Source organism: Bombina bombina, chromosome 6 (genome assembly GCF_027579735.1).
Source record: "Bombina bombina isolate aBomBom1 chromosome 6, aBomBom1.pri, whole genome shotgun sequence".
Lineage (NCBI taxonomy): Eukaryota > Metazoa > Chordata > Amphibia > Anura > Bombinatoridae > Bombina > Bombina bombina.
This window is the reverse complement of record NC_069504.1, coordinates 502566955-502590953: the sequence shown is the minus strand read 5'-3', so window position 1 is coordinate 502590953 and position 23999 is coordinate 502566955. Positions and strand designations below refer to the sequence as shown.

At 41.2% G+C, this 23999-nt stretch overlaps 1 protein-coding gene across 1 annotated transcript in view; it reads right to left on the bottom strand.

Annotated features, from left to right (window-relative positions):
- CSNK1G1 (casein kinase 1 gamma 1) overlaps positions 1–23999 on the bottom strand; it is a gene marked incomplete in the record, with an annotated part of 566217 nt that overhangs the window by 157324 nt on the left and 384894 nt on the right. Inside the window, 1 exon segment of the mRNA XM_053717378.1 lies at positions 12453–12537. Within this exon segment, the coding sequence (XP_053573353.1) occupies positions 12453–12537 (85 nt within the window).

The window sequence follows — 23999 nt, the reverse complement described above, 5'->3', positions numbered from 1 at the left end:
AAGAACCAAGTTTAAGCTCCACGGAGGAGCAACAGGTTTAAACACAGGCTTAATTCTAACCAAAGCCTGGCAAAATGCCTGAACGTCTGGAACCTCTGCCAGACGCTTGTGCAAAAGAATAGACAGAGCAGAAATCTGTCCCTTTAAGGAACTAGCTGATAATCCTTTGTCCAAGCCCTCTTGGAGAAAAGACAATATTCTAGGAATCCCAACCTTACTCCATGCGTAATTCTTGGATTCACACCAATAAGGATATTTACTCCATATCTCGTGGTAGATTTTCCTGGTAACAGGCTTTCGTGCCTGTATTAAGGTATCAATTACTGACTCTGAGAAGCCACGCTTTAAAAGAATCAAGCGTTCAATCTCCATGCAGTCAGTCTCAGAGAAATTAGATTTGGATGATTGAAAGGACCTTGTATCAGAAGGTCCTGTCTTAGAGGCAGAGTCCATGGTGGAAAGGATGACATGTCCACTAGGTCTGCATACCAAGTCCTGCGTGGCCACGCAGGTGCTATCAGAATCACCGATGCTCTCTCCTGTTTGATTTTGGCAATCAGTCGAGGGAGCAGAGGAAACGGTGGAAACACATAAGCCAGGTTGAAGAACCAAGGCGCTGCTAGAGCATCTATCAGCGTCGCTTCTGGGTCCCTGGACCTGGATCCGTAACAAGGGAGCTTGGCGTTCTGGCGAGACGCCATGAGATCCAACTCTGGTTTGCCCCAACGATGAATCAATTCAGCAAACACCTCCGGATGGAGTTCCCACTCCCCCGGAAGGAAAGTCTGACGACTTAGAAAATCCGCCTCCCAGTTCTCCACGCCTGGGATATGGATTGCTGACAGGTGGCAAGAGTGGCACTCTGCCCAGCGAATTATTTTTGAGACTTCTATCATCGCTAGGGAACTCCTGGTTCCCCCTTGATGGTTGATGTAAGCCACAGTCGTGATGTTGTCCGACTGAAATCTGATGAACCTCAGTGTTGCTAACTGAGGCCAAGCCAGAAGAGCATTGAATATCGCTCTTAACTCCAGAAAATTTATTGGAAGGAGTTTCTCCTCCTGAGTCCACGATCCCTGTGCCTTCAGGGAGTTCCAGACTGCACCCCAACCTAGAAGGCTGGCATCTGTTGTTACAATTGTCCAATCTGGCCTGCGAAAGGTCATACCCTTGGACAGGTGGACCCGAGACAACCACCAGAGAAGAGAATCTCTGGTCTCTTGATCCAGATTTAGCAGAGGGGACAAATCTGTGTAATCCCCATTCCACTGACTCAGCATGCATAATTGCAGCGGTCTGAGATGTAGGCGCGCAAATGGCACTATGTCCATTGCCGCTACCATTAAGCCGATTACCTCCATACACTGAACCACCGAAGGGCGCGGAATGGAGTGAAGAACACGGCAAGCATTTAGAAGTTTTGATAACCTGGACTCCGTCAGGTAAATTTTCATTTCTACAGAATCTATAAGAGTCCCTAAGAAGGAGACTCTTGTGAGTGGGGATAGAGGACTCTTTTCCTCGTTCACTTTCCACCCGTGCGACCTCAGAAATGCCAGAACTATCTCTGTATGAGACTTGGCAACTTGAAAGTTTGACGCCTGTATCAGGATGTCGTCTAGATATGGAGCTACCGCTATGCCTCGCGGTCTTAGAACCGCCAGAAGTGAGCCCAGAACCTTTGTAAAGATTCTCGGGGCTGTAGCCAACCCGAAGCGAAGAGCTACAAATTGGTAATGCCTGTCTAGAAAGGCAAACCTTAGAAACCGATGATGGTCTTTGTGAATCGGTATGTGAAGGTAGGCATCCTTTAAGTCCACTGTGGTCATGTACTGACCCTCTTGGATCATGGGTAGGATGGTCTGAATAGTTTCCATTTTGAACGATGGAACTCTGAGGAATTTAAGATCTTTAGATCCAAAATTGGTCTGAAGGTTCCCTCTTTTTTGGGAACCACAAACAGATTTGAATAAAAACCCTGTCCTTGTTCCGTACGCGGAACTGGATGGATCACTCCCATAATTAGGAGGTCTTGCAGACAGCGTAGGAATGCCACTTTCTTTATCTGATTTGCAGATAGCCTTGAAAGATGAAATCTCCCTTGTGGAGGGGAAGCTTTGAAGTCCAGAAGATATCCCTGAGATATGATCTTGAACATCTCTTGCCCATGCCTGGGCGAAGAGAGAAAGTCCCCCCGTCGCCGGATAGGGGGCCGTTCCTTCATGCTGTCTTAGAGGCAGCAGCAGGCTTTCTGGCCTGCTTGCCTTTGTTCCAGGACTGGTTAGGTTTCCAGGCCTGCTTAGATTGAGCAAAAGATCCCTCTTGCTTTGAAGCGGAGGAAGTTGATGCTGCACCTGCCTTGAAATTTCAAAAGGCACGAAAATTAGACTGTTTGGCCTTTGCTTTGGCCCTGTCCTGAGGAAGGGTAAGACCCTTACCTCCAGTAATGTCAGCAATAATTTCCTTCAAACCAGGCCCGAATAAGGTCTGCCCCTTGAAGGAATGTTGAGTAATTTAGACTTCGAAGTCACGTCAGCTGACCAGGATTTAAGCCATAGCGCCCTACGCGCCTGGATGGCGAATCCGGAATTCTTAGCCGTTAGTTTAGTCAAATGAACAATGGCATCAGAAACAAATGAGTTAGCTAGCTTAAGTGTTCTAAGCTTGTCAATAATTTCAGTCAATGGAGCTGTATGGATGGCCTCTTCCAGGGCCTCAAACCAGAATGCCGCCGCCGCGGCCGTGACAGGCGCTATGCATGCAAGGGGCTGTAAAATAAAACCTTGTTGAATAAACATTTTCTTAAGGTAACCCTCCAATTTTTTATCCATTGGATCTGAAAAAGCACAACTGTCCTCAACCGGGATAGTGGTACGCTTTGCTAAAGTAGAAACTGCTCCCTCCACCTTAGGGACCGTCTGCCATAAGTCCCGTGTAGTGGCGTCTATTGGAAACATTTTTCTAAATATAGGAGGTGGGGGAAAAAGGCACACCCGGTCTATCCCACTCCTTGCTAATAATTTCTGTAAGCCTTTTAGGTATAGGAAAAACATCAGTACACACCGGCACTGCATAGTATTTATCCAGCCTACACAATTTCTCTGGTACTGCAACTGTGTTACAGTCATTCAGAGCAGCTAATACCTCCCCAAGCAATACACGGAGGTTCTCAAGCTTAAATTTAAAATTAGAAATCTCTGAATCAGGTTTCCCCGAATCAGAGACGTCACCCACAGACTGAAGCTCTCCGTCCTCATGATCTGCATATTGTGACGCAGTATCAGACATGGCCCTTACAGCATCTGCGCGCTCTGTATTTCTCCTAACCCCAGAGCAATCGCGCTTGCCTCTTAATTCAGGCAACCTGGATAATACCTCTGACAGGGTATTATTCATGATTGCAGCCATGTCCTGCAAGGTACTCGCTATGGGCGTCCCTGATGCAATTGGCACCATATTAGCGTGCATCCCCTGAGCGGGAGGCGAAGGGTCTGACACGTGGGGAGAGTTAGTCGGCATAACTTCCCCCTCATCAGAATCTTCTGGTGATATTTCTTTTATAGTTAAAGACTGATCTTTACTGTTTAAGGTGAAATCAATACATTTAGTACACATTCTCCTATGGGGCTCCACCATGGCTTTCAAACATAATGAACAAGTAGATTCATCTGTGTCAGACATGTTTAAACAGACTAGCAATGAGACTAGCAAGCTTGGAAAACACTTTAAACAAGTTTACAAGCAATATAAAACACGTTACTGCACCTTTAAGAAACACAAATTTTTGCCAAAATTTGAAATAACAGTGAAAAAAGGCAGTTACACTAACAAAATTTTTACAGTGTATGTAACAAGTTAGCAGAGCATTGCACCCACTTGCAAATGGTTGATTAACCCCTTAATACCAAACACAGAATAATAACTGACAAAAACGTTTTTTTTGTTTTTGTTTTTTTTTTGTTTTTTTTTAAAATAGTCACAACAACTGCCACAGCTCTACTGTGGCTTGTTACCTCCCTCAAAAACGACTTTGAAGCCTTTTGAGCCCTCCAGAGATATCCTGGATCATGCAGGAAGAAGCTGGATGTCTGTGTCTGTAATTTTTGCTGCACAAAAAAACCCCTCCCACTCATATTACAACAGTGGAAAGTCAGGAAACTGTTACTAGGCAGAATTCAAGCCAGCCATGTGGGAAAAAAACTAGGCCCCAATAAGTTTTATCACCAAACATATATAAAAACGATTAAACATGCCAGCAAACGTTTTATATTACATTTTTATAAGAGTCTGTATCTCTATTAATAAGCCTGATACCAGTAGCTCTCACTGCATTTAAGGCTTTACTTACATTAGTTCAGTATCAGCAGCATTTTCTAGCAAATTCCATCCCTAGAAATATATTAACTGCACATACCTTATTGCAGGATAACCTGCACGCCATTCCCTCTCTGAAGTTACCTCACTCCTCAGAATATGTGAGAACAGCCATGGATCTTAGTTACTTCTGCTAAGATCATAGAAAACGCAGGCAGATTCTTCTTCTAAATACTGCCTGAGATAAACAGTACACTCCGGTACCATTTAAAAATAACAAACTTTTGATTGAAGAATAAACTAAGTATAAAACCCCACACTCCTCTTACGACCTCCATCTTGGTTGAGGCTTGCAAGAGAATGACTGGATATGACAGTTAGGGGAGGAGCTATATAGCAGCTCTGCTGTGGGTGATCCTCTTGCAACTTCCTGTTGGGAAGGAGAATATCCCACAAGTAATGGATGATCCGTGGACTGGATACACTTAACAAGAGAAATCAGGAGGCCGCTGTCCAGTAGTCTCATAAGCCAAACAAATCAAACTTCTTAAACAGAGTAGAAGTGGGACTTCTGACCCTTACGCTTTCCAGAGAAAACAACAACAGTGCAGAAGATTGCCTAAAATCTTTAGTAGCCTGTAAGTAAAATTTTAGAGCCCACACAACATCCAAGTTATGCAAAAGACGTTCCTTTTGAGAAGAAGGATTAGGACAAAAAGAAGGAACAACAATATCCTAAATAATATTTCGATCCGATACTACCTTAGGGAGAAACTTCAATTTAGTACAAAGGACCGCCTTATCAGCATGGAAAATAAGGTACAGGGAATCACACTGCAGAGCTGAAAGCTCAGACACTCTGCGAGCAGAAGAAATGGCAACAAGAAAAAAAAACTTTCCACGATAACAGTTTTATAACATCAAACATGCATAGGCTCAAACGAAGCCTGTTGCAAAACTAAGAACTAAATTAAGGCTCCGTGGAGGAGCAACAGGTTTAAACACAGGTCTGATTCTAACCAGAGCCTGCACAAAGACTTGAACATCTGGTAAGTCTGCCAGACGTTTGTGTAAAAGGATAGTGTGACGGTTCTTTAGTCACATACATGGACAATGTGTGACACAGCACCATCTATTGGTTGACCTATGCCAAAAACATAACACAGCGCCCTCTATTGGTTGCAAGTTCACCACCAAAATGGGTACAAGAGAAGGAAGGAGTAATTTGCATATATTTGCATAGGGCGAACATGCAAACAGATGGTTATTTTTACTGTTTAGAACTACCTAAATCCTCCATCATGGTGGCAAAGTTATATTCCTTTATTATATTGTTTCCTATATGTTTTTCTATGTTTACATTTTAAAGAGTGTGTGTCACCATAAGCTTACTACTGTGTTTGTAAAAGCTAGTCCTGGGTGAAATAAAGCATTAGTAGTAGTTCCTTCTGGAACAGTTGGTCCTTTCAGGTATACCAGTAGCAGAGGTTCTGGCCCTGCATTTTGGCTGACCTTTCCCTGCAATAGAGACCGGTTACAGAGTCTGTGGGCCTGAAAGTAAAGAGCTGGCCTTGGGAGCCCCAATTGTCTTTTTAAAGACAGTGCAGGGAAAGGAATCAATACTTCCTGAAGAAAGCAGAGGGGACGTTACCTGCCTGAAAGGAGCAGCGAGGCAGGACGGATCCATTCCTGCCTAAAAGAAGCCACGCAGAGGGGACGATACCTGCCTGAAGGGTGCAGCGAGGCAAAGAGATCTATTCCTGCCTAGAAGCAGCCAGGCAGAGGGGATGATACCTGCTTGAAGGGAGCAGCGAGGCAGAGGGATCTATTCCTGCCTAGAAGCAGCCAGGCAGAGGCGACAATACCTGCCGGGAGAGAGCTGCAGGGCAGAGGGGACGCTACCTGTGAGCCCACTGAGACCAGCGCAGCTGGGGGAGATACAGCCGCTGGCTTGACCCCGGTCTCAGCAACTATAGCTCTGGTCCCACTATCCGGTGGCCATCCCTGGGTTTGGACGGGGGAAGGGAGACCCCTAGCGGAGTACCGCTACAGATAGATAATGCAGCAATCTGACCCTTTAGCGTACTTAGCATACTGACCAATAAACCCTTACCCAGTCCATCCTGAAGAAACGACAAAATCCGGGGAATCCTCACCCGGCTCCAGGAGAACCCCTTAGATTCACACCAAGATAGATATTTACGCCTTATCTTATGGTAAATCTTGCGAGTAACCGGTTTTCGAGCCTGAATCATAGTTTCAATGACCGTATCTGAAAAACCATGCTTAGACAGCACTAAGCTTTCAATCTCCAAGCAGTTAGCTTTAGAGAATCTAGGTTTGGATGGAGGAAAGGAACTTGAAGTAGAAGGTCTTTCCTCTGAGGTAACCTCCAAGGAAGTAGAGATGACATTCTCACTAGATCGGCGAACCAGATCCTGCGAGGTCATTCAGGAGCTATTAGAATCACAGATGCTCTCTCCTGTTTGATATGAGTAATGACTAGTGGAAGCAGAGCAAACGGAGGAAACAGATAAGCCAGAAAAAACCTCCAAGGAACCGCTAGAGCATCTATTAGAATGGCCTGAGGATCCCTTGACCTAGAACCGTAGAACCTTGGCTTTTGACGGGACGCCATCAGATCAAACTCTGGAAACCCCCACTTGAGGGTTATCTGAGAGAACACTTCCGGATGGAGAAGCCCACTCCCCAGGATGAAAGGTCTGTCTGCTTAGAAAATCTGCTTCCCAGTTGTCCACTCCTGGAATGTGGATGGCAGATAGGAGACAATCGTGGGCTTCCGTCCACTGCAGAATGCGAGTCACCTCCTTCATGGCTAAGGAACTCAGAGTCCCTCCCTGGTGGTTGATGTAAGCCACTGAGGTAATGTCCGATTGAAATCTGATAAACTGAACCAACGACAGTTGAGGCCACGATAATAGAGCATTGAAGATAGCTCTCAACTCCAAAATGTTTATAGGAAGAGAGGACTCCTCCCGAGACCACAGGCCCTGAGCCTTTAGAGGGCCCCAAACAGCTCCCCAGCCTGATAGGCTGGCGTCCATCATCACAATTTCCCAGGAAGGTCTAAGAAAGCAAGTGCCTCAAGACAGATGCTCCTGTGACACCCACCACGAGAGAGAGTCTCTTGTTAGAGGGTCCAGATTTATCCTCTGAGATAAATCCGAATGATCTCTGTTCCATTGACGGAGCATACAAAGCTGCAGTGGTCATAGATGGTACTGAGCAAAAGGAATGATCATCAGACCAATCACCTCCATGCATTGGGCCACAGATGGACGAAATGCAGACTGGGGAGAAAGGCAAGAAGCAAGAATCTTGTCTTTTCTGACCTCCGTCAGAAATATCTTCATGGACAGGGAATCTATTAAAGTTCCTAGGAAACACACTTTGGTAGATGGAACAAGAGAACTTTTCTCCAAATTTACCTTCCAGCCATGGGAACGTAGAAAAGACAACAGCATCTATGTATGAGATTGGGCTAGTTTAAAAGATGACGCCTGCACCAAAATGTCGTCTAGATAAGGCGCTACAGCAATTCCCTGGGATCTGATCACAGCCAATAGCGCCCCCAGAACTTTTGTGAATATTCTGAGAGCCATGTCCAGACCAAATAGAAGTGCTTGTCCAGAAATGCAAACCTCAGATACTGATGGTGTTCCCTGAAGGTATGCGTTCTTCAGGTCTATGGTCGTCATAAACGGACCTTCCTGTACCAAAGGAAGAATGGAACAAATAGTTTCCTTCTTGAAGGACGGAACCCTGAGGAGTTTGTTGAGACACTTGAGGTCTAGAATTGGCCAAAAAGTTCCCTCCTTTTTGGGAACCACAAATAGATTTGAATAGAATCCTAGACCCTGTTCTGCTAGAGGGACAGGAACAATAACTCCCAGGGACAAAAGGTCTTTTACACAGTTTAAGAAGACCTTCTTTATTTAGTTTGAGGATTAACGTGACAGGAGAAATCTGCCCCTTGAAGGGCAAGACTTGAATCCCATTCTGTAACCCTGGGATACTATGTCCACCATCCAAGGATCTGGGACATCTCGTATACAGGCTTGAGGAAAAAGAGAAAACCTCTATAAGGTAAAGCCAAAAGCTTGGCTTTTGAGGATACGTCAGCCGAAGAATAGCGAAGCTAGACATCTTGGCTCCCAGACGAATCACCTGCATGTTAGCATCACTGAATGAAGAATTGGACAAATTAAAAGATATGATCCTGTCTTGGATCTCCTCCTTTGAAGTTTCCTCTGATATTAGATCAAATAAGGCATCACACCAATAAGATGCTGCTCCCGCCATGGTAGCAATACTTGCCACGGGATGCCATTGTAATCCTTGATGGATGTACATATTTTTTAAGTAAGCCTCTAGCTTTTTATCCATTGGATCCTTAAATGAACAACTATCCTCTATAGGAATGGTAGTAGAAATAGCTCCTTCTACTTTAGGTACTGTACGCCATAAGTCACGAATGGAGCCAGCAACCGGAAACATCCTTTTAAAAACAGGGAAAGGGGAAAAAGGAACCCCTGGTTTATCCCATTACGGAGTTATAATTTCAGACATCTTGTCTGGAACAGGAAAAACATCCTCAGACGTAGGAGAGTCATAATGTTTATTAAATTTAGAGGACTTCTTGGGGTTGACAGCAACCAAAGGTTCAGAGTCATCCAAGGTAGCTAGAATCTCCTTCAATAGTAACCGGAGGTGTTCAAGCTTAAATCTAAAAATTAGACTCCTCAGTCTCTGAAGATATTTCTGCTAAAGTGTCAGAGTCTGAGATCTCAGCTTCAGAAGCTACTGAAGTATTCTCCTTATCAGACATCTGAGCAATATTGGCTAATGCAGTGTTAGATTTAGAAACCTTATAAGGTAAATTATTAGATTTTCTCTTGTGTTTACCCAATGCAGGGAAAGCTGACAAAGCCACAGTTACTGCAGAAGAAATCTGAGTGGCAAAATCCCCAGGTAAATAAACACCCCCAGGTGGATGAGAGGACAATTAAAGCTTGGGAAGTCTGAGGAGAAAGCCGAGGCATGACATGCACAGCAGATACCTGAGAGACACTTGGCTCAGAAGGGAGAATTTTTTCTTTACATTTTAAAGTCTTTGCTAAACAGGATGAACAAAATTGCATAGGTAGGGCAATCTGGTATCTAAGCAAAGTAAACATCTATCCATAGATGTAGATTGATCCTGATCTGTTATCCATAGCTAGATTTAAAATCCCAAACTTCAATTGCTTAGGAGATTAAAATCATCATTAGGCAAATATTTAGCATAAAAAAATAAAAATTGCAGTCTTTGAGGAAAAAAACTGCCTCAGATGCCTGAGGCTCCTAACGGCCAGAAAGAATGTCCCACTAGAATTCGACACTGAAAGTCAGCAGAAGGCTTCTTATCCTGAAAGCTGTCAAACAACAGAAGCCGAGTAATAAGCAGAGTCAAGAAAAAACGATAAATTTCAGACATCTAGCTGCATCAGTGTTGCCACAAAACACATAGCCCAATAAGAAAAAAATAAATATTAAAGCCTCTATCCCAGAAGCATAATATAAAATAGGGTGTTCAATAAAGATCCATTAGCAGTAACCCTTAAACTCCCCTGCCAAGAAGAAAAAAGACTCATACAAAAAATTTAAGTGCCATGTCCTAAAATGACTCTTTAATAGTAAGGAGTATTAAGTCCCAAATGAAGGATCTGAAAGAGGATTAACCTCCTAAGTGCTGGAATCCTTCTGTACCTAGTAGGCAAAAGCACTTACCTTAGATCCAATTGCATGATGAATGCTGATCCTTAGGTGTGGCAGGCGCTTCACTCCCTGTCATAGACCTGTAGGAAAAGAAAGAACAGAGTAACCAAGTCTGGCTTTCTAAAAAGGGGTAGCAAAGTGTTAAAAGTAAAGCAAAGACTTCTTCGCCACCATTTAACTGCTAAAAGCCACCACTACTCTTACTGAAGAGATTGACGTGGACACAGCTAGACCCCAATCCTTGCTTGCAGGGAAAATTACCCATAAAATAATTAAAATCTTCAGACACCAACTTTGCACAACCTCCATTGACAGAGGCAAAGAGAATGACTGGGAGTTATGGGTAAGGCAGTTACACTTAACAGCTTTGCTGGGGTGCTCTTTGCCTCCTCCGGCTGGCCAGAAATTGAATATCCCACTAGTAATTGGAATGACGTTGTGGACTCTCCATGTCATAGGAAAGAAAAAGTATTTGCCCCTTAGCACCAATTGCAAATAAACAGGAAAGCAACTGGCATTAATTGTGCCAGTAGGATATGGTCATAGAGGGGGGGTGTAAAACCCACCTCAATATTTAAGCTCCATAGCGAGGTTTAACTTTGGAGTGGTGTTTTAAAAAAATTAATTGAGAAAAGGAAACATACATGCAATTTAATCTCATTTTCTGAACTACTGCTATCATTTTCCGTTTCTTCTTCCTCTTCATATTGGACTTCTAAAAACTTAAAGGGACACTGAACCCAACATTTTTCTTCCGTGATTCAGATAGAGCATGACATTTTAAGCAACTCTCTAATTTACTCCTATTATCAAATTTTCTTTATTCTCTTGGTATCTTTATTTGAAATGCAAGAATGTAAGTTTAGATGCCGGTCCATTTTTGGTGAACAACCTGGGTTGTTCTTGATGATTGGTGGATAAATTCATAAACCAATAAAAAAAAGCTGAGATGCCTTTTTCAAATAAAGATAGCAAGAGAATGAAGAAAAATTGATAAGTGGAGTAAATTAGAAAGTTGCTTAAAATTGCATGCTCTATCTGAATCACAAAAGAAAAAAATGGGTTTAGTGTCCCTTTAAAGGTTTGCATGGATTAAAACAAGCTTACAACTGCTGAAGAAAGTAAAGTAAAGAGCATGATCAGGTGTCATTTTATCTATAAATGAAGGTATTGTGCATTTTTGTGAGGCAGTGAATTGCAACATTTCCTTAGATAAAGATGCTGATAGTGAAGAAACACTTTGTAATGATACAGAAGCAGCAGAAAGAATGAGAACTTGCACTTTTTCATTATGGCCCTCATCATATAATTCCATAAAGTATTTTTTAAATGTCTTTAGGGCACCTCTGGCATGCAAGGATGCGTTTTGTCATCCTTGTAGTATTTGCAAAACAATATTTATTCTCACAGTATTTGCAAATTCAATCGCAAAAAAAAAAGAAAATAAATTGTTAACACCAGAGTAAGTTCCAAATCTAAATTTTAAAATTCATTAACATTTTGAGCCTCCCTCCTTGGGACTTTTGCAATGATATCATCAATTAGGTCACACATCATTGATGACATCATAAATTAAATCACTAGTGACTTCGCCTATTCCATTATCATAGGCTAAGGGCCCCTCTAGTTTTTCTTACAACCCCCAAAAGACCGTATGGACCCCTCTCATGTAACTTTATACCAGTGATAATTTAGTAAGCTGATCATGGTAGCAGCAGTGGTCATCTGACTATTTTTAATGTTATTTACTCAAATAAAAAATAATAATAAAGATATATATACAGGTGGCCCTCGGTTTACACCGGTACAATTTGCGCCGTTTCAGAATAACAACCTTTTTTTTCAGTCATGTGACTGCTATTGAAAAGCTTTGGAAAGCAAAGTGAACTAATTAAAATAGCCAGTCCGCTTGTTTTCAAAGCTTTAAAAATAATGTATTAGGTGTTACTTATGAAAATTTTGAGAGGGGCCTGGAACCTAACCCCCTCACTTCCCATTGACTTACATTATAAACTGGGTTTCAATTTACAACCTTTCCTCCTGGAACCTAACCCCGGCGTAAACTGAGGGCTACCTGTATGTATATGTGTATATATATATATATATATATATATATACACACACACTTTTTTTACAAATAAATATAATAATTGTATATTCTGAATCTGCTGGTCCCGATAAAAAGAAAAAAAAAGAAAAAAAAGGATATATTTTAGTAAGTGACCCACAAAAATTATATCTATTAAAATAGTGTTTAAATGGAAGCAGTAAAACAAAAGCTCAAAATAAGCTTTGCACAGGGGATGAAAAAGGCTTAGCAGTGGGGGTTAAGGAAAGGAGTTGATAAAGTCTTTACTCACCTGGGAAGTTTTCACAAAGAACCTCAACAGGAGTGTTCCGTTTGGTGTCCCCTATCTTCTGATAACGCTCCTTTAAAGTGTCTGCCTAAAAAATAAAGGATATATACGTAAATAGTAGATAGAAAAGCTAAGGAGCACTGAACTAAATGTTTTTATCTATCATTGGCATGATAGAGAAAAATCCAAATATTACTAACTAGTGAGAAAGCCTGCCCAGAGGGCAGTCTATTGTGGTGACTGAACCCTGAACGAACCTGCCATTTTCGGAAGGGCAGTCTTATGTGGTGACGTAACCACCCTGCCATTTTCGGGAATCCTCCTAAATTCAGCTTACCCTGCCATCCAGGTGGATTCTGAAAAAAGCAGGCTGGTGAAAGAAGCCTTCCAGGTGGATTTTTTCACCACCCCTTTTGCTCTCCCTCTCAGTTGTTCTCCCTCTCCCCTCTCAGTTGTTCTCCCTCTCCCCCTTCCCTCTCAGTTGTTCTCCCTCTCCCCCTTCCCTCTCAGGTGTTCTCCCTCTCCCCCTTCCCTCTCAGGTGTTCTCCCTCTCCCCCTTCCCTCTCAGTTGTTCTCCCTCTCCCCCTTCCCTCTCAGTTGTTCTCCCTCTCCCCCTTCCCTCTCAGTTGTTCTCCCTCTCCCCCTTCCCTCTCAGTTGTTCTCCCCCTCAGTTGCTCTCCCCCTCAGTTGTTCTCCCCCTCAGTTGCTCTCCCCCTCAGTTGCTCTCCCCCTCAGTTGCTCTCCCCCTCAGTTGCTCTCCCCCTCAGTTGCTCTCCCCCTCAGTTGCTCTCCCCCTCAGTTGCTCTCCCCCTCAGTTGCTCTCCCCCTCAGTTGCTCTCCCCCTCAGTTGCTCTCCCCCTCAGTTGCTCTCCCCCTCAGTTGCTCTCCCCCTCAGTTGCTCTCCCCCTCAGTTGCTCTCCCCCTCAGTTGCTCTCCCCCTCAGTTGCTCTCCCCCTCAGTTGCTCTCCCCCTCAGTTGCTCTCCCCCTCAGTTGCTCTCCCTCTCAGTTGCTCTCCCTCTCAGTTGCTCTCCCTCTCAGTTGCTCTCCCTCTCAGTTGCTCTCCCTCTCAGTTGCTCTCCCTCTCAGTTGCTCTCCCTCTCAGTTGCTCTCCCTCTCAGTTGCTCTCCCTCTCAGTTGCTCTCCCTCTCAGTTGCTCTCCCTCTCAGTTGCTCTCCCTCTCAGTATCAAAAATAAAAAAATAAAAAACCCTAATCTAATGCTAAACTACCAATAGCCATTAAAAGGGCTTTTTGTAGGGCATTGCTTTAAGTTAAACAGCTTTTTTTGCAGTTACCAAAAATTCTAAGTCCCCCCCTAACAGTAAAACCCACCACCCACCAAACCTCCCAAAATAAATAAACCTAACACTAAAAAACCTAAAACTATCCATTGCCCTGAAAAGGGCATTTGTATGGGCATTGTCCTTAAAGTGATGGTAAATTCACTTTCATAACTTCACATAGTATGAAAACTCTTCCGCTAACTAGCATATTGATATGCTTATTTTGTTCCAATATCAAATCTACTTTTAATACTGAGCGTTTTTGTCAGGCTCCGTTACCCGATTCAATGCAGCCTCTCTGAATAATTTTCCCTTAGGCTTCTTTGAGTGGCAGCTCTTTCAGCCAATCAGAGCCTCACCATGCGCCCCATGTAAGTTAACAGCACGCTCCCGTGCTTGGAACTCAGGCTGGAAGTTGAACTGCGCAAATGCAACTGCTACGCTATTTGCGCAACATAAACAGTGAGGCTGCTTACTGTTAACATACTGTTAGTGTTTTTTATTTTGGGGCGTTTGGTGGGTGGGTGGGGGGGTTTACTGTTAGGGGGGACTTACGGCTAGATTTAGAGTTGGGCGGTAGCCGTCAAAACCAGCGTTAGATGCTCCTAACGCTGGTTTTTACCGCCCTCTGGTATTTAGAGTCAGTCATTAAAGGGTCTAACGCTCACTTTCCAGCCGCGACTTTTCCATACCGCAGATCCCCCTACGCCATTTGCGTATCCTATCTTTTCAATGGGATCTTTCTAACGCCGGTATTTAGAGTCGTGGCTGAAGTGAGCGTTAGAAATCTAACGACAAAACTCCAGCCGCAGAAAAAAAACAGGAGTTAAGAGCTTTCTGGGCTAACGCCGGTTTATAAAGCTCTTAACTACTGTGCTCTAAAGTACACTAACACCCATAAACTACCTATGTACCCCTAAACCGAGGTCCCCCCACATCGCTGCCACTCTATTAAATTTTTTAACCCCTAATCTGCCGCTCCGTACACCACCGCCAGCTAACTTATCCCTATGTACCCCTAATCTGCTGCCCCTAATACCGCCGACACCTATATTATATTTATTAACCCCTAATCTGCCCCCCCCAACGTCGCCGCCACCTACCTACACTTATTAACCCCTAATCTGCCGAGCGGACCGCACCGCTACTATAATAAAGTTATTAACCCCTAATTCGCCTCAATCCCTCCTCAATAACCCTATAATAAATAGTATTAACCCCTAATCTGCCGACCGGAGCTCACCGCTACTATAATAAATTTTTTAACCCCTAAAGCTAATTCTAACCCTAACACCCCCCTAAATTAAATATAATTTTTATCTAATGAAATAAATTAACTTGGGCTTGGATGAAGATTTCGGAGCCAGGACGGATCGGTGCGATACCCGGAGAGGTGAAGATAATGTAGGAAGATCTTCAGGGGCTTAGTGTTAGGTTTATTTAAGGGGGGTTTGGGTTAGATTAGGGGTATGTGGGTGGTGGGTTGTAATGTTGGGGGGGGGGTATTGTATGTGTTTTTTTTTACAGGCAAAAGAGCTGAATTCTTTGGGGCATGCCCCGCAAAGGGCCCTTTTCAGGGCTGGTAAGGTAAAAGAGCTTTGAACTTTTTTAATTTAGAATAGGGTAGGGCATTTTTTATTTTGGGGGTCTTTGTTATTTTATTAGGGGGCTTAGAGTAGGTGTAATTAGTTTAAAATTGTTGTAATATTTTTCTAATGTTTGTAAATATTTTTTTATTTTTTGTAACTTAGTTCTTTTTTATTTTTTGTACTTTAGTTAGTTTATTTCATTGTATTTATTTGTAGGTATTTTATTTAATTTATTTATTGATAGTGTAGTGTTAGGTTTAATTGTATTTATTTGTAGGTATTTTATTTAATTTATTTATTGATAGTGTAGTGTTAGGTTTAATTGTAACTTAGGTTAGGATTTATTTTACAGGTAATTTTGTAATTATTTTAACTAGGTAGCTATTAAATAGTTATTAACTATTTAATAGCTATTGTACCTGGTTAAAATAAATACAAAGTTGCCTGTAAAATAAATATTAATCCTAAAATAGCTATAATATAATTATAATTTATATTGTAGCTATATTAGGGTTTATTTTACAGGTAAGTATTTAGCTTTAAATAGGAATAATTTATTTAATAAGAGTTAATTTATTTCGTTAGATTTAAATTATATTTAATTTAGGGGGGTGTTAGTGTTAGACTTAGCTTTAGGGGTTAATACATTTATTATAGTAGCGGTGAGCTCCGATCGGCAGATTAGGGGTTAATTATTGTAGGTAGCTGGCGGCGACGTTGTGGGGGGCAGATTAGGGGTTAATAAATATAATATAGGGGTCGGCGGTGTTAGGGGCAGCAGATTAGGGGTACATAACTATAATGTATGTTGCGGCGGTGTATGGAGCGGCAGATTAGGGGTTAATAATAATATGCAGGTGTCAGCGATAGCGGGGGCGGCAGATTAGGGGTTTATTAGTGTAAGGTTAGGGGTGTTTAGACTCGGGGTACATGTTAGAGTGTTAGGTGCAGACATAGGAAGTGTTTCCCCATAGAAAACAATGGGGCTACGTTAGGAGCTGAACGCTGCTTTTTTGCAGGTGTTAGGTTTTTTTTCAGCTAAAACTGCCCCATTGTTTTCTATGGGGAAATCGTGCATGAGCACGTTTTTGAAGCTGGCCGCGTCCGTAAGCACCGCTGGTATCGAGAGTTGCAGTGGCGTTAAATATGCTCTACGCTCCCTTTTTGGAGCCTAACGCAGCCCTTCTGTGAACTCTAAATACCAGCGGTATTTAAAAGGTGCGGGGGGAAAAAAGCACGCGTAGCTAACACACCCCTTTGGCCGCAGAACTCTAAATCTAGCCGTTAGACTTTTGTCTTCTTTAAAAGAGCTGTTTTATCTTGGGGCAATGCCCTGCAAAAAGCCCTTTTAAGGGCTACTGGCAGTTTATTCTTAGATTAGGGGTTGTTTTTATGGGGGGGGGGGTATTTTCATAGGGATTAGGTTTAATTTTGTAAACTTTGGTAATTGTTTTTTTTATTTTCTGTAATGTTAGCCTTTTTTATTTTTTGTAATCTTAGCTTTTTTTTGTAAATTTAGTATTGTTTAGTTAATTTGTGTTAATTTAGGGGGTGTTAGGTTAGGTGGTGTTAGGCTGCTTAGTAATTTAGTTATTTGCGTTGTGGGTTTTGGCGGTTTAAGGGGTTAATAGGGTAAATAGGTTTATTGCGATGTGGGGGTTTTGCGGTTTAGGGGTTAATAGGGTAAATAGGTTTATTGCGATGTGAGGGTTTTTCGGTTTAGGGGTTTATAGGTTAATTATGTTTATTGCGATGTGGGGGTTTTGCAGTTTAGGGGATAATACGGTAATTAGGTTTATTGCGATGTGGGGGTTTTGAAGTTTAGGGGTTAATAGGGTAATTAGGTTTATTGCAATGTGGGTGGTTGACGGTTAAGGGGTTAATTACTTTATTATACTTTTCTGCGGGCGGTGTATTTTTTTTTTTTTTTTGTAATGCTCCATTTGCCTTCGCTGCATCCCAGTGGATTCCGAAAATGACAGGGTGGTGAAAGAATCCACTGAAGGCTTCGCTGCATCCAGGTAAATTCTTTTGGCTGCCTCGCGCTGCCAACATTCCATTGAAGAGTCGTGCACAACTTCCGACGGACATTACAAACGCAATAATAGTATAGATATAGCTTAATCACTGTTGTACTTACATACAAATCCTCTTTAGTTTGCAGGCACTTCCTGCTTATGTTCATTGGCTGATCAGTACTTCCTAGTAATATGCATTAAAGGGGCATTGTACACTAGATTTTTCATTGCATACATGTTTTGTAGATGATCCATTTATATAGCCCATTTGGGAGTATCTTTGCAACAATGTATAGTTTTGCTTATTTTTTAAATAACCTTGTGCTGATTTTCAGACTCCTAACCAAGCCCCAAAGTTTTAGATGCATACTGATGTCTAAACACTTGTTTGTGTAATGGGCCTTTTCATGGTGGGGGGGGGGGGGGGAGTGTCTGGTGTTCCCGTTTCCCCATTTTCAAAGGGTGTCCCAGTCTAACCTCATCAACGGTGCTAAATTGGGAGCTTCTAAGTTCCTTTTTATACTGTGTTTTTAGATCAGTATCTGTGCATATTCTTCTTTATAGTAGTGTCTATTACATGCAGTTATATGAAAATTGGTGTATACTGTCCCTTTAAAGCTTTAGTAGAAAGTAACTAGAAGACGATTTGTATTAGTACCCGGTAAGAAGTTAGCAGCAGATACTGCTATATTAGTTTAAATTTAAAAAACTTTTGCATTGTATCTTTATTTCATATAGGTGGTGAGAGTCCACAAGCTAGTTACTGATGGGATATACATTCCTACCAGGAGGGGGCAAAGTGTCCCAAACCTCAAATGCCTATAAATACACCCCCACCTCCTTCATACCTCAGTTTTAAAAACTTTGCCTGTTTAGGAGATGGTGAAGCATGATGTGCTTGATTTCTTCAGTGAAAGGCGCTTCTTAGCATATTGAAGCCCAGTTCCTCTCTAAGTGCAGTGTTTGTCTGAGGGATGTGAAGGGAGTATTGCCTGATGATACCATGTTTTTGCCTATGGGAAAGCTTTTCATAAGACTCTCTGTAAATCTGTCGCAGGGATTTATCTGCTGCCTCCCTTTATAGATCGACAATAGACTCAATTGCCTCTGCTGATATGTTTCAGTACTGGTTTGGCTGTCTGCTATATGTGGATGGGTGTCGCACACGGTAAGTATTTACTTTTATTATATAAGACACTCTCCGCTATGGAATGGGCACTTATTAAGTAAAGTTGTTATATATTGTTTGTATACATGCCTTGAGTCAGTAATTCAGCACTCTTTTATAGCGACTATTTTGTGGCTAAATATTTGTCAAAGGTTGGTAGAGTCTGTGAAAGTTTTTTTTTGGAGCTAGTAATTAATTTATAAATTAGGATGCTAAGTATTATGTTAGTCTCATGGAATGTTGATAATGACATTTTATGCAGCTATATTAGAAGTATCCATTAGGCTTTATTTAGGTATATTTAGTTTTTTTTTGTATATACAATAAAAATTCTTACCTGCCTTTTAGAGTGATAGGTGTATTAGAAATTCAATACAGCTTTGCATGTCGCGCATGTGATGATGCTATTTATGTCATAGCGTTAAGTGTCATAATTTTGGCGACAAAATTTACTACCAAATTTGCCGTTATAAGCTCTGTCCCAGCTCATTCCGTGTTCTCAAAAAATGCTTTCATGCAGCATTATTCTATGAATCAGTTTCCTTTTTTGATAAATTTTCGCTCTGTTTCCCATCAGCTCAATTATGTGGCTCTTGTTTTGACAATTTGTTAAATGCTGATAATATATCAATGAGTAAAAATGCACCCACTGTTATTCCATGTTAGTCTAATGTACATAGTAGGGCTGCATGATTAATCGCTGCGATTTCAAATCGTGGGAGTATGAGATTTATAACCCCGCCCACTATGACGTCACCTATGACGTACAGGAAGGCTCCGCTGCCAGGGAGCTCTGCAAACCTCGCTTACTTATTTCAAACAATGGGTTGTCTGTCAGATTTTAACTCTTGACATTCCGATCAAAACCTCCGGATCCACTAGTGTGACTGTGTCTTGTAGCCCTAGACTGCCGTTTCTGGTCAGCAATATCAGGTGATCTCCTACAAGCAGCTGCCAGGGAGCTCTGTAAAGCCTTGTTTGCTTTTGTCAAACAGCGGATTATCAGTCGGGTACTGTGTCCGCGAGGTAGACGGGTGACCTCTGTTTAGTAAAAGGGATTCTTTAGGCAACAAAGCTTAGGCCAGTAGACTGGAAACAAATGTGCTCTGCCATAGCACTCAGTCGACACGTGTTTCGCCCCACAGTGCTTTGCAAACTAGCCGGAAACATTTGATTCCAGTCTACTGGCCTAAAGAATCCCTTTTACTAAACAGAGGTCACCTGTCTACCTCGCAGACACAGTACCACCGACTGGCAACGTCAGCCTGAGGTGACAAAAGACAGCCTTAACCAGAAGATCCTACCTGTTTGCAAGGAGTTGAAATCCGACCGATAACCCACTGTTTGACAAAAGCAAACAAGGCTTTACAGAGCTCCCTGGCAGCAGCTTGCAGGAGATCACCCGATATTGCTGACCATAAACGGCAGTCTAAGGTTACAAGACACAGTCACACTAGTGGATCCAGAGGTTTTGATCGGAATGTCAGGAGTTAAAATCTGACAGACAACCCACTGTTTGAAATAAGTAAGCGAGGATTGCGGAGCCCCCTGGCAGCTTCCTGCTTCTAAATTGATCTCAGCTTGAGGGACATCAGGCATATGGCCACTGGATAATTTCAAGTCAAACTACCAGGAGTATTTATTTGCATCACTTTTTTTGGAGTGGAACATTCCACATTATTGAATAAGGCTCTTTGGTCTTAAATGTATGTTTAACAGTTATTTTAAAAATAAAAAAAATTGCAATTAATATCGCGATATTTCATGCCCAGAATCGTGATATTCATTTTTTCCCATATCGCCCAGCCCTAGTACATAGCATTCCTGCAGAAATTAAATATTTTATTGCTGCAGCTATAGAGAAGGCAATGACTGCTTTTCCGCCTTCAAATAAACGTAAAAGGGTGTTGCAACATTTTCCTAAACCTAGTGAATCAAGTTCTGACCTTCAACATACTGATGTATCCTCTACTAATGGGGTTTCCTCTGATTCAGAGGACGCCACGTCAGAGACAGATATAGACAAATCATCTTTTTTAATTAAGATAGAATATATTCGCTCTCTCTTAAAGGAAGTTTTGCTTACTTCGGGTATTGAGGAGTCTAAACCTCCTGATGATACAGCTAGTAACCGTCTAAATTCTGTATTTAAGACTACTGTTATTACTCCTGAAGTATTTACTATTCCAGACGTTATCTCTAATATGATTGCTAAAGAATGGTCTAAGCCTGGTACCTCTTAACCCTTATTTTAGGTTTAAGAAATTGTATCCTTTACCTGTGGCCAATTTAGAACTTTGGGAAATAGTTCCTAATGTTGATGGGGCAATTTCCACTCTTGCCAAACTTACTACTATTCCTACGGAAGACAGTACTTCTTTTAAGGATCCTTTAGATAGGAAGCTTGAATCTTATCTAAGAAGGGCATATTAACATACTGGCTATATTCTTAGACCTGTTATATCTATGGCTGATGCTGCTGCTTCTACTTTTTGGTTGGACAGTTTAGCACAGCAGTTGTCTTCAGATTCTGAATAATCTAACACTATTGATTTACTTCAACATTCAAATCATTTTATTTGTGATGCTATATTTGATGTTATGAAGATCAATGTCTAATCCATGTATTTAGCCATTTTAACTAGAATAACTTTATGGCTTAAATCTTGGAATGCTGACATGGTGTCTAAAACTAGATTATTATCTCTCTTTTCAAGGTAAAAATCTTTTTGGTTCACAATTGGATTCTATTATCTCCACTGTTACTGGGGGTGAGTTTTTTTGCCCCAAGACAAGAAATCTAAGGGTAAATTTTAAAGCTCCCAATCGTTTTCGTTCCTTACATCAGAATAGACAAAAGAAAACCTCTCCTTCCCCTAAGGCCTCTCTCTCTAATTGGAGACCCTCTCCAAATTGGAATAAATCTAAGCCTTATAAGAAACCAAAACCTAAAAACCTATATGAAGGTGCGGCCCTCAAACCAGTTCTTCTGTTAGGAGGCAGATTAAAGCTATTTCAAAGAGTTTGGACAGGCTGTAAAAAAATCAGTAGATTCAGAATTAGACCTCAAGCCTTTCTGAAATGTGTTTCAGATCTAGTACTTTCAGGGGTAATTGTACTAGTTCCACAGCAGGAACAAGTATTGGGTTTTTTATTCAAATCTATTAATTTTACCAAAGAAGGAAAATTCTTTTAGACCAATTTTGGATCTGAAAACTTTAAATCATTTTGTAATAGTCCCAATTATTCTTGTGATTCTTTTAGAATTCATAGGATTCTTCAGTTTCTTCATGATGGTTTGGATAAAGGTTGTCAATACTTTGAAAGGACAAATCTCTGCTCAGTTTTAATTTCACAGAAAGATTGCTAATCTTCCTGATGTTCACCGTTTCGTACAGACTTTGACTTTTATCAAACCTGTTATTAAATCTCTCTCTCCTCCTTGGAGTCTAAATTTGGTATTAAAGACTTTGAATGCTCCTCCTTTTGAGCCTATGCATTCTTTGGACATTAAACTACTTTCAAGGAAAGTGTTATTTATTTAGGCCATCTCTTCTGCTAGAAGAGTTCTGAATTGTCTGCACTCTCTTGCTTGTCTCCTCATCTTATTTTTCCATCAGGATAAAGCCATTTTGCAGCAGTTTTTCATTTACTTTTTTGCCTATAGTTGTGAATTCTAACAACATTAATAGGGATATTATTGCTCCTTCCTTGTGTCCTAACCCTAGGAATACTCTTGAACGATCTTTACATACTTTTGATGTGGTAAGTGCGTTGAAATATTACGATTTCAGACTTCTAGTCTATTTGTTATTTTTTCTGGTTCCAGAAAAGGTCAGAAAGTCTCTGCCATTTCTTTGGCATCTTGGTTGAAACTTCTGATTCACAAAGCTTATTTGGAGGCAGGGCAGTCTCCGCCTCAAAGAATAACAGCTCATTCTACAAGATCAGTTGCCACATCTTGGGCTTTCAAGAATGAAGCTTTAGTTGATCAAATCTGCAAAGCAGTCACTTGGTCTTCTTTGCATACCTTTACTAAATTTTACATTTTTGATGTTTTTGCTTCTTCGGAAGCAGCTTATGGTAGAAAGCTTCTTCAGGCAGCTGTTTCAGTATGATATTAGTGCTTATGATTTAAGTTTTTTTAATTTTTAAGAAAACTATTATTTTGGATTTAATTTCTCAGCGGAAATAGCCATTTTTATTTCATCCCTCCCTCTATAGTTACTTGTTGACTTCCACATCTTGGGTATTATATTCCATCAGTAACTAGCTCATGGACTCTTGCCACCTATATGAAAGAAAACAATTTATGTAAGAACTTGATAAATTTCTTTCATGGTGGCGAGACTCCACGAGACCCACCCATTTTTTGGGGGTTATGTTTTTTTTTGTATAAAGCACATTATTTATCCTGTTCCTCTTTTTTATGCTTTTACTCCTTATACACCTTACTAACTTGCTATACGTTAAACTGAGGTATGAGTGAGGTGGGAGGTGTATATCCCATCAGTAACTAGTTCGTTGACTCTCGCCACCATGAAAGAAATTAATTTATCAGTTAAATTCTTACATAAATTATGTTTTTCTTAGGTAAAACAAACAAAGTCTATGTGTTTAAATACTGCTCTTTCATAAGAATGACTGTGTTCATTTTAAATCACAAATGATTGGCTATAAAAGATACCTATCCGGCACAACTAAATGGAACAAATTTGGCTGTAAGATTAGAGAAGATAATATCAGAAAGCAGATTATGTCAGTGATGCAGCAATGCAGGATATGGTTCTTTGCAGGATAGGATTAGGTTTCTTTTTTTTATTTTGTTTGTGGCATTAGTTTATTTATAGATTTTAACACATTGTAGGTTTCATCAATCTAGAACAAAGGATTCTGTAACTATTTTGGGGTGGAAATAGGCAAGATGAGATGCTGATTCTAGAGTACTGCAAGCTTCTCACTGGTGTGTTTGCCTGTTAATAAAATCTGAGCAAATAATATCCAGTTCGTACTCCCCTAGCAGCATACACAGCTAAGTTGTGTGCAAAATCATCCAATATGTTTGCAAGCTCCAAGTTTTGGCACCTGCACTCCAAGCATGTGCTAGTATTAGATGCATGTGAATGCAGACCACCTGTTTTGCTAGATTCTGTCCTCTAATCCTGTGGGCTCATTATCCTTGTGATCTTTATATGAAGGTTATGCTTAACCCAAACATTTTACCATAAAGGGTAACGTCATCAGCTAGAATTTATAGGCACAGCCAGCTAACCAGGTTTTTAACCATAACACTTGCTGTGCTAGACTTGCAAATGCAAAGACAAACGGCGTATCAAAGAAAGCACCACAGATACAGTACAGCAGCCCTTGTAAAAACATAACAATCAATAATGAAATGTAAGGTTAATTATTAGTTTTCTTGACATTGCAAATGTAACATTTGGTAGAGAGTAAATGAAAAGGAAAAGTGGTTGTCTGCCATTTTGGAAAGC